This window comes from Triturus cristatus, chromosome 3_2 (genome assembly GCF_964204655.1).
Source record: "Triturus cristatus chromosome 3_2, aTriCri1.1, whole genome shotgun sequence".
In the NCBI taxonomy this organism is placed as follows: domain Eukaryota; kingdom Metazoa; phylum Chordata; class Amphibia; order Caudata; family Salamandridae; genus Triturus; species Triturus cristatus.
This window is the reverse complement of record NC_140584.1, coordinates 625,097,442-625,110,607: the sequence shown is the minus strand read 5'-3', so window position 1 is coordinate 625,110,607 and position 13,166 is coordinate 625,097,442. Positions and strand designations below refer to the sequence as shown.

The window sequence follows — 13,166 nt, the reverse complement described above, 5'->3', positions numbered from 1 at the left end:
TCTGTTTGCACTGTCAAGTTCCTGGGTAATAGTTGATGCTTGGGATTTGGTGTATTTGGAAATAAACTGTTTGCTTGGCATACTGAATCTGACTATTTTTGATAAATTTATACCTAAAAAAGATGAAGTAGTTACTCATCATTCTGCATAGACGCCTATAACTGTGAAAACCTATTAAAGGGTTTACAATGACAATAACGAGTAGGACAAACAGGGGGAGAAGCTTAAATCACATACTTTTAAGAAGCTTGGGACATAAATGGTGTCCCAGCAAAAGAGGTTTTGATGTCAGATGCAGGATATTTAAAGACTGGAACTCATGTGGCTGAGACGTCAGTGCTTGGATAACTTGTCAAGCTCTAAAACCTTTATTGCATTTTGAATTAAGAGGTAAGCTATACAGAGCTGGGGAATGGAGAACAGTCTATTAGGAAAAGAGAATTAAGACAGTGGGAGGCACAGATCAGAATCCAGAGACCTCGAAATACTTTCGTTACAAGCCGCACATTGCACCATGTGAGCAAGTAAATCAAAATGAGATTACGCCACCCTCTATTTCAAAAATTTTTGGAGATAAATACTGGTGTCAAACATCACCGCACAGTTTTCCAAATATATTGGCTGCATAGCCACCAGTATTACAGGTAGCTTACAAAAGAAACATTTCAAAGACTGACATAATTCCAGGAGCATTAGTTCTCTGCAACAATCAATCATATATCTGCCTGAAAGGGCACAGTGTGTCTCTCCCTCTTGGCACAGAGGCAGCAAAAATGTGATCACACAGCAAGAAGAGGTTATTTGTCTTTGATTGCAGAAACTACAACAGAGGAAGGGACAGCTAATAAGAGAGCTGGAAGTAATATTGGGTTCAGATACTTACAGGCAGGGTGACCCGGAAATGATAAGTGAACTCTCTGAAAGATTCCACAACCACAGGCCAGAGGTGGGTAGTGCCCTATAAGGAAATAAAAAATATGAGGGGAGGAAGTATGGAGGCATATTATTCAGGATTAAGAATAAATCCTAACATATAAAGAAACATCGCCCTTTACCACTCAGATAGACACAAGTGCACCTTGTCTTCCCCATCGCCCAGACCCCTCCCACTGACCACTGTTGGACAGACAAAGGAGTCCAGGTTAAGCTTCAGCACTAGTGCTTTATTTACAAGTAAGTCCAACAAGATAGGGCAATATACACGGACAGCCCCACGCTACGCTTGCATTATAAACCTTTGTCCAGTCTATCTACACTTTCAAATCTCAACATTCACTTCACATTAAAATTAAACTTCAATCTTCCACTCCAGAACACAAACCACATTACAAGTTTTGTGCTCCACATTCAAACATCTTCCAGACAGATGAAAAGCCACAACCTCCTTCTCACAGACACTACTTTTTTCTTACACCCTACTAGCCTACAAAATGGTGCTGTTCTTACAGACCTTACATTTCTTATATTCATTGACTTCCCCACCGATGCTTACTAACCACGTGTCATGAGGGTGAAAGACTTGTAGGTCCATGCTTATAACCAGAAAAGTAAAACTACAAATCCCAGTATGCTTCATGCTGTTGGATGAAGAAATGGGACTTATTGAAAGTGACCCACATGAAATGGAACATTGTATGAAAATAAAGAACCCATTTAAAAGAAATACCATAATAACGAGGAAAAAATAAAGAAAAATCAACATGAAGAATTTAGTCTTTGGGTAATATAGAAGGGAAACTAAACAACACTGAAGGGAAGTCAATGGTTGACACTGAAGAGGTTGTGGTGGAAGTAGGTGCAGAGACCAGGGAGGGATAGGTATATTGGTATGTGTAGGTGAAGGTGCGAAGGTAGTTATGAGTGTAGGGGTATGGTTACGTGTTGAGGTAGCGGTAAGCATGGAAGTAGATATAGAGGAGGATTCACAGGAAATGTTCATGCAAATATTAGAGTTCGAGTTAGAAACAGATGCCCATTATCAATATAGCATTCTTTATTGATGGCTTATTATGGGTTCTTTATTTAATATAAAACAAAATAATCATCATTAAGAATTCTTCATTGTTGTATTCCTTAATTATTATATTCTTCATTTTCCCATGCAGCCATACTGCCTGCACAAATTCCATTTGCAACTAACTCCTCCCTCGTTGTTTCTTTCCTCCGTTAAAGATACCGCAATACTCGAAGCCCACTTTGACCGTACAACCCTAAATTATAACGTCTATGGCAGACATTGCTTCTCTAAGAGATGGCTCTAGCTTCTCGTACCTTCAGCCCACAGAATCCCCAGAGAATGCATTGCTGCTCAGACAGATTCCCTCTCCTCTCTTGTATGTAGGCACTGCCCTTTGAGCTCTCTCTCCTCTACAATCAATCAATCAATCAATCAAAGCATTTATATAGCGCACTACTCACCCAGAGGGTCTCAAGGCGCTAGGGGAGGGGGGTCCGCTACTGCTCGAACAGCCAGGTCTTGAGTTGCTTCCTGAAGGCGAGGTGGTCCTGGGTCAGGCGGAGGTGGGTCGGGAGGGAGTTCCACGTCCTGGCGGCGAGGAAGGAGAAGGACCGTCCCCCTGTGGTGGCTCTTCGGATGCGGGGGACGGTGGCGAGGGCGTGGCCGGTCGATCGAATCTGGCGTTTGGGAGCGTAGAAGTTGAGGTGGCTGTTGAGGTATCCTGGGCCTTGGTTGTGTAGGGCTTTGTGTGCGTGGGTGAGGAGACGGAAGGTGATTCTCTTGGTGACCGGGAGCCAGTGCAGGTCTCTCAGGTGTCCGGAGATGTGGCTGCGACGGGGGATGTCCAGGATGAGTCGTGCTGAGGCGTTCTGGATCCGCTGAAGTCTTTTCTGGAGTTTGGCGGTGGTTCCGGCGTAGAGGGAGTTGCCGTAGTCCAGACGGCTGGTGACGAGGGTCTGGGTGACCGTCTTCCTGGTCTTGGTGGGGATCCACCGGAAGATCTTTCGTAGCATGCGCAGGATGTTGAAGCACGACGAGGAGACGGCGCTGACTTGTCTGGTCATGGAGAGGGTGGAGTCCAGGATGAAGCCCAGGTTGCATGCGTGGTCTGTTGGTTTGGGTGCGCTGCCTAGGGCGGGGGGCCACCAGGAGTCATCCCAGGCGGAGGGTGAGGATCCCAGGATGAGGACTTCCGTCTTGTCCGAGTTCAGTTTCAGGCGGCTGTTCTTCATCCATTCGGCTACCTCTTTCATCCCTTCATGGAGGTTGGCTCTGGCGGTGACGGGGTCGTTGGTGAGGGAGAGAATCAGCTGGGTGTCGTCGGCGTAGGAGATGATGTTGAGGTTGTGCTGGCGTGCGATGTCTGCGAGGGGGCTCATGTACACGTTGAAGAGGGTTGGACTGAGCGAGGAGCCTTGAGGAACGCCGCAGATGACTTCGGTGGCTTCAGATCTGAACGGGGGGAGGCGGACTCTCTGTGTCCTTCCGGCGAGGAAGGAGATGATCCACTCCAGTGCCTTCTCCTGGATTCCGGCGTTGCTGAGTCGCTGCACTAGTGTACGGTGGCAGACAGTGTCGAAGGCCGCGGAGAGGTCTAGAAGGATGAGGGCCGCTGTTTCTCCGTTGTCAAGCAGAGCTCGGATGTCATCGGTGGCTGCGATCAGGGCGGTCTCGGTGCTGTGGTTGGCCCGGAAGCCAGACTGCGAGAGGTCGAGGGATCCGTTCGTCTCGAGGAAGGCGGCCAGCTGCTTGTTGACGGTCTTCTCGATGACTTTTGCAGGAAACGGGAGCAGCGAGATGGGGCGGTAGTTCTTGAGGTCGGTGGGGTCAGCTGATGGCTTCTTTAGTAGAGCTGTGGAAATGTGGATTTTCCTGATCAGTTATGTCCCCTATCTTGGACCCCAACGGTTCTATATGCATGTTACAAGTACATGTATGTTCCCTCCAGTTCCAGTTTCTAAGACGCAAACATATGTGTGTCTACCGTCAACATGTTCTCTGTCAGATCCGCCATCAATGGGCTGGATATTTAATTCCTAAGTATGAAAGGCCACCGACTTTATATGGCTAAGTTACTTCATTTTTACAGTTCAGGCAAGTAGGCCCGATTCTGTCCTCAAAGCCTTTCCCTGCTCTCTGTCTCTGACAGCTTCAGCTTGAGCTCGCATCTGTATCCATGAACTTTGTCCTACTCCCTGTGCAGCTAACGGTGCCTGCCTCGGCCAGTTTTCGCCTGTCTGCCAAGAAGTTGTATTTCACCTTCGAATTATCTATTTTGCTCTCCAGCCGATGCATTCCTGTCCAGTGATTTAGGTAAACATTTCCTTTAGCTCACAAGCAGAGGACTCAGCCTTTCCGTCCTCCTGCAAGTGATTCATAGCCCTGTTGCCATGGAAAGTTTTCTGCCCCTCGCATCTCATATAGACACTTAGACGCTTGTACACGCACACAGTCAGTATAGAATAGATTCTGTCCGAGAGTCCTTCCTTGTGGATAACATAGTTCTTTAAACATAGGATGTTAGATATGATTTGGGATTAGGATGACTTGACCCCAGACTTCTCGTCTCCACATGTAGAGCTAAATGTCAAGTCCCCTTCACCCCCTAGTTGCACGTCAATTACACGTCATGCTGCCGCGCGCGCATCTATGCCAAGTATTATCTTATAGATCCACCTATGTCTGATAATTCTAACCAATCATGTTTCTTTTATTCCTTATTACGCCTAGTTTCGATTATGTCACTGTCACGTCACTTTTCTTATCAAATGTTACGCCTTCTACATTCGTTTCATTGTAATGTACTTATTATAAAAATACATGTCTGTTAATGAATTATTGTACTTCACTTCCTGAACCTTCGTGGTGACGGAACCTGAGGGCCGCGACTCGAGTCGGCCATTTTGAATGGAATAAAGCCCATTAGAAAACCTCTTATACCACGGATTCTGCCTCTTGTTATTTTGAGCTATTTACTTTAATTTAAGATTCCGCATGAAATTCAGTCCGGTAATATTTATTTTATTTACCACATAATGGCGCCCGAACAGGGACACTTTCTCATCTCACGCGCCGGCGGTGCGTTGCAGGCCCGGTCTCCTGCCACAGCTGGACGGACCATAAACGCGTACCAGCAGGATTTCCTGTAAGCTCCCTCCGGTCAAGCGGGGGCGACTGAGGCTGCGATCAACCCAGACGAGGCGGTGAGAAGTGCGAAGTATCCCGACCAGAGCCTAGCTGAGAGAGCAAGATCCGAGGTATACAGAGGCCCACCAGGTTTTCCGAAATTCCGACGTCCAGAGGGTCCGATGTCCGCAGTTATCGAGTCCTGTCCATTCTCTGAGGCCTTCCGTTTCAAGGAGCTACTCGGTGAGTACCATCGCCGAGGAGGCGTGTTGACGCGCACATAGGTTGTGCCGGTCAAGACGGATTTGGGTACACAAATCCGGTCTGCACTGTTTAGCAGTGTATATGTACTGTTTAGCAGTATATCAAGTATTCCGAAGTATTCAGTTATTGCCAAGAATTCAGCGTGGTGATTAGTTAGGCAGACTGTCATCATTGTCGATCATTGTTATAATGTTTAATGTTTAATGTTTAAAGTATTCAGAAAATGTCTTGCATATTGTGGTATGAATGACTGTTCATTGTTCACTGTTCATTATTGTGTTTCTCGTATTAAGTAAGTTCAAGAGTAAGTATCAGGTCAGTTGTCAATATGCCGCTCTTCTCGAAGTTAAGACAGATTACTACCAGAAAAGGGGTGCTTGAAGAAGCAGTTCCTATTCCTCCTAGAGACACTCCAGGACATTTCATGTACCATAAACATGGCTTAGATGCCATATTGTTTCTTGATCTATGGGTAGATTATACCAAAGGATTACCGGAAAGTCAAAGGTGGCCCATAGCGGGAACCTGGGATGCAGAGTGCATCATGAAAGTGGAGGAAGAGTTATGGAAAAGAAAGGTCAGACAGTCACAGAAAGACGCTGTTGAGTTATGGCGTAAAGAATCTCATAGACGAACAGAAAAAGCACGTAGACAAGAAGAGAGGAGTAAAGAAAGTTCAAATAAAGTTCAAGAAAATCTATTAATTGAGGAAGGTATCCGAGTGAAATCAGAACAAGTGAATAGACAAAGAAATGCTCTTATGAATGGTATGTATCCCCTTCTAGCCGAAGGACTACCTAAGGCTGTTACAGAAATGCCAAAAGACTTGCCACCCCCATTATTTCCAATTAAGGTACATCCAAAGGGGCATCCCAGAACCGCAGAAGATGTTTTTCTTTCCTCATATCTAGATGACGCAGCTCCCGAGTATGCTAACGCCACACCACATAGACCGTCTGGCGGAGGGATTCAACGTCAGGATCAGGTATCTGTCCCCGTGCAACAGCAAGTCCCGATACAAGCTTCGGCAAGCACATCTGTTTCCGCATCTGTCTCCGCAGTCGACTCTACAGGGGTATCGACACCCATAGTTGCTGTATCACGTTCAACGAATCCATTCACACCCGACGCCCCAGATAGGGCCACGGGAGGTGCTAGCAGTACTTTTACGCCACCTAGAATAAATAAACTTGTTTTTCAAGAGTCAGCACATTCACGTACACCTAAGTTCGTAAATGAACGTACGCTTAAGGAACTTCTTGTAAATTGTAGATATGACCCCGTGGTCGGTAAAGAGGACGAAATGGTCCTGGCATCATTACGTATCAGACGAGCCGCAGAGTATTTAGCAAGGTTACCAGGAATGACTACGCATCTAGATAACATATATCATTTTGTTCAAACAGGACGAGATCCAGGATGTATTAACAGAGCTATGGAATTCCAGAAAGTAGAAATACAAGGGGAACTGTTACGTTTCCTCATAAACTGTGTGATCAGAAATCAAGATCGTCCGGGGGTAGACCGGAATGCAATGCTTATTCTTACAAGATGGAGTCAGAATATATCAGAAGGGAGACACGATAAGCAAAATTGTATAATAGCCATGTGCCGAAAAATACGTAAAGAAATAGAGCGTATTCATGAAGAGAGATTGGGAACAGACGAGTTTGAGCAAGACGAAGTGTCCGAATCAGGGAATTCTGCAAGACAGTCAGAGACCATAGCCTACGTAGGCAGAGGAAGATCTTGTGAAAATACTAGATGTTTTTCTGATCCAATACACTCTGTATGTCCAAATAATAGCAGAACGTATCCGACGCCTGTAATAAATCTGAAGTCTCCTGAACATTCGTTTCAAGCCGCAGATAAAATACTACGAGAACGAAGAGGTTACCACCTCCTCGATTCCATGGATGAGCAAGAATTAGCCAGATCAGCCGTTCACTGGATTGTTAGTCCTGAAAAATACGGTGATGAGACCGTAGCACACATGTTTCTCAACCTCAGTACAGATGAACAACGTTTAGCTGGAATATATATGATTCAGCAACTCCTCATATTATATAAGAGCCAACATGCTGACCCTGGTCCTTTACCTGATATATTAACGGAACTACTCACGTACAGATGGAAAGGTTCTAGTAACAAGCTAATTAAAGAGATATTAGTGTCACGTAAGCAGTACGTCCTTTTTGTAAATCCAGATTCTCTCTCCCTGCCCCCCAGAGAAAGAGCACCGTACTACATGGATAGACAAAATCCTTTACGGGAAGTGCACCCAATAAAAGGCGAAGACAATGAGTTTCACCGTGTATTTGTTTACACACCCATATCAAAAATGGAATTATTAGAAATGAAGAAAGTAGTACCTAGTCATGACAAAGACCCAGCGGGTTTCCACCGAGAAATTAAAGACATGTTACTGATGGGAGAGTACACCTTTCCTGATATTATGACGATATTAAAAGTGCTTTTGCCTGCTGGCATATATGAAAAACTAAAAGAAAAAGAGTGGGAAGTGGGAGACCAAAAGATAGACTGGACAGCATTAGCAGAGGAAGAAAGGGGCCGAGCTGCAGGTTCGGGGCTCGGGGATAAAGTTAAACTATTACCAGGTTTACTAGTACAGGTACTGCCACGTTTATTAACTACAAAAAAGGAAGATTGGGGTGCAATCACAGCCTGTAAACAAAAGCAAGATGAAGACACAAGCGATTATTATGCTCGATTTGAAAAATGTTTTGGTATAAATAGTGGTATAAAAGCAAGTAGTGATTTATATCCACATTTATTTGTGACAAAATTAGTGGAAAATGCATTGCCTCCAGTGAAGAATAGAATATTGAAATTCGAGAGTACCTGGCAAAGTAACACTCCGTCGCAAATGCTACAAATGTTACAGTATCATCACAATAGAATTAGGGATGAACAAGAACACGAGCATAAACGCATGAAGGATACAAAAATGAAAATGCTAGTTTCTCAGACAGTACCAGCAGATGGTCACAAGAAGGGTGTGACACATTCTGGTGATTCTGCAGTTCCTGTAAAAGGAACCTGCAATTACTGTAAACAACTAGGCCATTATGTACATGATTGTCAAGTCCTGAAACGAAATATAGCTACAGGTATTGCAAAAGAGAGACCACGATTAGTTAGACAAGATCAGAATGAACAAGGAGCTATGCAGCATGGACAGTCCGTGCCAGTTCAGCAACAGTCTATGCCAGCCTCACAGCAACCCATACAGTTTGTGCCAGCTGCACCACCGTTGCCTGCTACTGCCACACAAACCACAACACAACAAATGTATCAGACTGCACAGTATGAATACCCTGAGTATCAGCGTTACGCATGAACCAGCCTAGAGAGGGAAGTTGACTTACCGCTTATCGAGATTCCGGTAGATCAAGAAGGACCTTATGTACATAGTGAATTATTAGGTCAAGATAGAAAATTCTTACTCGATACAGGGGCAAGTCGAACAACCATAAAACGTAGTGAAGTTCCAGGGGCACCCCTCTCAGGCTCTCAAAATGTTTCCCTTGGTTTTTCAGGAAAACCTATTGTTAATGAAGTATCACAGCCTCTACCACTTACGATAGGACCTTTGACACGAACTACAGATTTATTGCTTACTAAATCATGCCCAGAAAATTTGTTAGGAATTAAGACTCTGAAAGCACTAGGAGCCATAATATGTTGTTCTCCGGAAGGAGTAAGGTTGTTTTTGCGTGATTTTAAAGGTCACTATGTGTCTAGAGACATGGATCCCCGACTACAGACTTTACCGGTACATCTATGGGCACAAGGCCCTACGGATGTTGGCTGCATGAACATTACACCCTATCGAGTTACATTGAAAGCAGGAGTGGTACTACCACGAATGCGACAATACAAGTTACCGCATGATGCTGTAGTGGCTTTGTTGAAAATCATTGATGAGCTAATTGCCCAGGGAGTAGTTGTAGAAACAGACTCCAATGTATGTAATTCACCGATAATTCCGATTCTTAAACGAACTGATCCTACTGCTCCACCAGTGTACCGATTGGTTATTGATTTGCGTGAACTAAACAAGTGTATTGTACCACAATTCCCTGTGGTCCCCGATATATCATCATTGTTGACAGCAATTGATTCCGAAGCAACATTTTTTACTGTAATTGATCTCAAGAATGCCTTTTTCAGCGTCCCAATAGATCCGGAAAGCCAATACTTGTTCGGATTCAGTTTAAATGGGCGCAGCTTTAAATTCTCACGCGCTCCTCAAGGATTTACAGAAAGCCCCAGCATCTACAGCCAAGCACTGAAACGAGAACTTGACAGTATACACATGCCAGTCAATACAGCACTGCTTCAATATGTCGATGATCTGCTGATCACCGCGAGAAGCGAGCCAGAATGTGAAAAAGCTTCTCTGACAGTTTTACATTTCCTAGCCGACAAGGGGCACAAGGTGTCCCCTTCTAAGCTGCAATTCTGTGTTCAGCGAGTTATTTATCTTGGTCACTCGCTGTCCAAGGAGGGAAGGCAGCTTACACCAGATCGCATCCAGTTAATTGCTAATATGTCAATACCCCAGACACAGAAGGAGGTGCGGGCTTTCATAGGCCTCACTTCATATTGTAGGCAGTGGATCCCTCAGTACGCATTTCTAGCAAAACCACTCATTCAGTTAACCACACAGGAGGCAGCCACATCGACTGTTCTCCCTTGGACTCAGGAACATACACAAGCTTTTGAAAGCCTAAAGGAAGCTTTATGTCAAGCACCTGTTTTAGCAACACCATGTTATAGCAAACCTTTTACACTCTTTGTTACAGAACGCGAAGGTACTGCCTTGTCAGTACTCACTCAGGATCAAGCAGGATCACGCAAGCCATGTGCTTATTTTTCCAGTACATTAGATCCCGTAGCTCAGGCTTTGCCTGCATGTCTGAAATCAGTGGCAGCGACAGCTTTAGCAATCAGACAAAGCGATGCCATAGTATTAGGACACCCATTGACAGTTCAAGTACCACATGCAGTAGAGGTTCTTGTGAACCGAACACAAACACAACACTTGACCATAGCAAGACTTACCGGTTATGAACTGACATTGTTTCAACCACACATAGAGATCCGACGGTGTAATACATTGAATCCTGCTACACTATTACCTGTAATTGGAACAGACCCACTAGCTCATGATTGTGTTGAAATCATTGAAATAAAGACGAAACCTAGACAAGACTTGACAGACGTTCCATTGTTAGATCCAGACCTGACGTTGTATGTAGACGGATCATGCATGAGAGCAAGTACAGGAGATTTAGTGGCCGCGTATGCAGTCACAACAGACACTGAAGTTATTGAGACACATTGTATAGATACTCTGTCAGCCCAAGCAGCAGAACTTATTGCTCTAACGCAAGCCTGTATTCAAGCCACAAATAAGAAAGTTAATGTATACACTGACTCACGTTATGCATTCGGAGTTGTACACGACTTCGGCGTGCTGTGGCGAGAGAGAGGTTATCTAACGTCCCATGGTGCCCACATTCAGCACGGACCCCTCATTCATGCCTTGTTAGACGCAATACATCTACCCACTGCTATATCGATTATGAAATGTAAAGCACACACGAAGGTTACTGATACCATTTCTCAAGGCAATGATTTAGCTGACAGAACAGCTAAACAGACTGCTCAGAATCGCACATTAGACATGACAAAGCCAATAGTTCAGACACCAACACAGTGTATGACAATTAAGGATCCCACACTTGACGTAATTGACATACAGACACATGCCACAGCAGAAGAAATAAAGAAGTGGACTGAACTAGGAGGGATCCAGACAGATCAAGGATGGATGACGAAGGAGAAATCTGTATGGTTTCTCCCTGATTCCATGGTTCAAGCCATTATAGCTACAGTTCACAGTCCAGCACATTTAGGAGAGAAGGCTATGCTAGACAGCATTCAGCACATTTGGTTTAACAAACATTTACGAGCAGCAGCTAAACAAAAAGTTCGTACCTGTATGATATGTTGTCAGTTTAATCCAGGAAAGAGTGTTCCCGTAGAGCAGGGTGGATTTCAGCCTCCTGACCATCCTTTTGAAGTCCTCCAGATGGATTATATTCAGATGGAACGTTGTCGAGGATTCAAATATGTCCTCGTAGTTGTCTGCGCTCTCTCCCGTTGGACAGAGGCGTATCCCGTATCAGATTACACTGCCCCGACTACTGCCAAGCAGCTAGTTCGAGAATTCTTCCCACGGTACGGTTTACCACGTGTTGTATATTCAGATAACGGTCAGCCTTTCTCATCCGAATTAATGAAACATGTCTCACTCTTGTTGGGATATCAGTGGAAATTCCACTGTGTCCGACACCCCGAGGCAGCAGGTCTCGTAGAAAGACATAACCAGACACTGAAAATCAGACTGTCCAAAATATGTAGAGAAAAAGGTGTCGACTGGATAGTAGCATTACCAGTTGCACTCTTTTACATGAGAATGGTAGCACACTCTAGAACAGGGCTATCCCCGTATGAGGTGATCTTTGGTAGACCACCGAATATGTGGGGGACGCCTATACCACGTAAAATAACTGATGTTGACTGTAATATGCTGACAGATTACCTGGCTTCCTTGATGTCTGCACTACAATCTTCTCGTTCACAGGTAGCTGCAGCCTTTCCCGACAACACTGAGGCGAAACCCCATGACGTTGTTCCGGGTAATCTTGTCTTTGTGAGAAACTTCGACAGGAAAAGTCAATTGGAGCCCAGGTGGAAAGCACCCAAGTTGGTCCTGTTGACCACAAGAACAGCCGTGAAGATCGAGGGACGAAAAGGGTGGATTCATTCCAGTCACGTCAAAAAATTTCATGGACTACCTTCAGATATAGACACTGTGCCCTGCACTCCCTCACAGACTGATTCAAAACTTCCTTTTGTTGAACAGAATGACTCTCAGTGCTATAAACAGAAACTCAGGTCCAGATCTAAACTGTCGGACGATTTGATTGTTTAAGTCCTCTCCAAGGTGAAGCGGTTGAATCTGTCCCGACATGTACCCCTTAGGTCTGAATCATGTAGAGTCCAGAATCATAATGAAACGACATGCTTATTGTAAATTACTGCGTAACCACTGTATTGTGACTTTATTAATTTTGTCTTCCTTGAGTTTTTTAATAGTTACTGCAAGTATATTGTTGCATATGTATTATCCTGTTTCTAAACGTGTTTTCAATATAACTGATGAACATTCTTTTAGTGACCTACCGCCACATGAATTATCTTATAGACTTGCGCTGCGCAATAACACATTCATTAGTATGTTACATCATTCCCATCAGACTAGTAATGCGACCAATTGTTGGGTGTGTGGCCGACTTCCTCCCTATCAGAATAACAAAGGAGTTCTGCCTTTCTTTCCACATCCATTCACACACAATGGCTCCTGTGGAGCATGGTTTAGTTTATTAAATTCCATAGACCCAGACACAGCAGTTTATCAACAACATTGGATATGGGGAAATCTGAATCTAGTTTTATTCAAAGTCTGTCACCCTAATAAGGAGGGTCACCTCAGTAGAACAGGAACTGATTTAGAAAATGAAGTGTATAAATTAGGTAATTTTACGCCTAATCTTATGATTTTGAATGTCAAATCCGAAGTCGAACTAATTCTGCCCACTATGTCAGTATTTCCAGTTAAGGGTGAATTATGTGTAAGAAAAGTTGGTTCCATACACATGGGCCATAGCCAATGCGTTACTACAGTAGAATATAGTGATCAAGGTAAATCTTCATTTAGAGCTTC

At 44.3% G+C, this 13,166-nt stretch overlaps 1 protein-coding gene across 2 annotated transcripts in view; it reads right to left on the bottom strand.

Moving 5' to 3' along the window:
* MYRF (myelin regulatory factor) overlaps nucleotides 1–13,166 on the bottom strand; it is a 449,420-nt gene that overhangs the window by 21,100 nt on the left and 415,154 nt on the right. For both annotated transcript variants that reach the window (XM_085648540.1, XM_085648541.1), the window contains one exon: nucleotides 884–958. In XM_085648540.1, coding sequence (XP_085504666.1) covers nucleotides 884–958 — 75 coding nt within the window. The remainder of the gene's footprint in view (nucleotides 1–883; nucleotides 959–13,166) is intronic.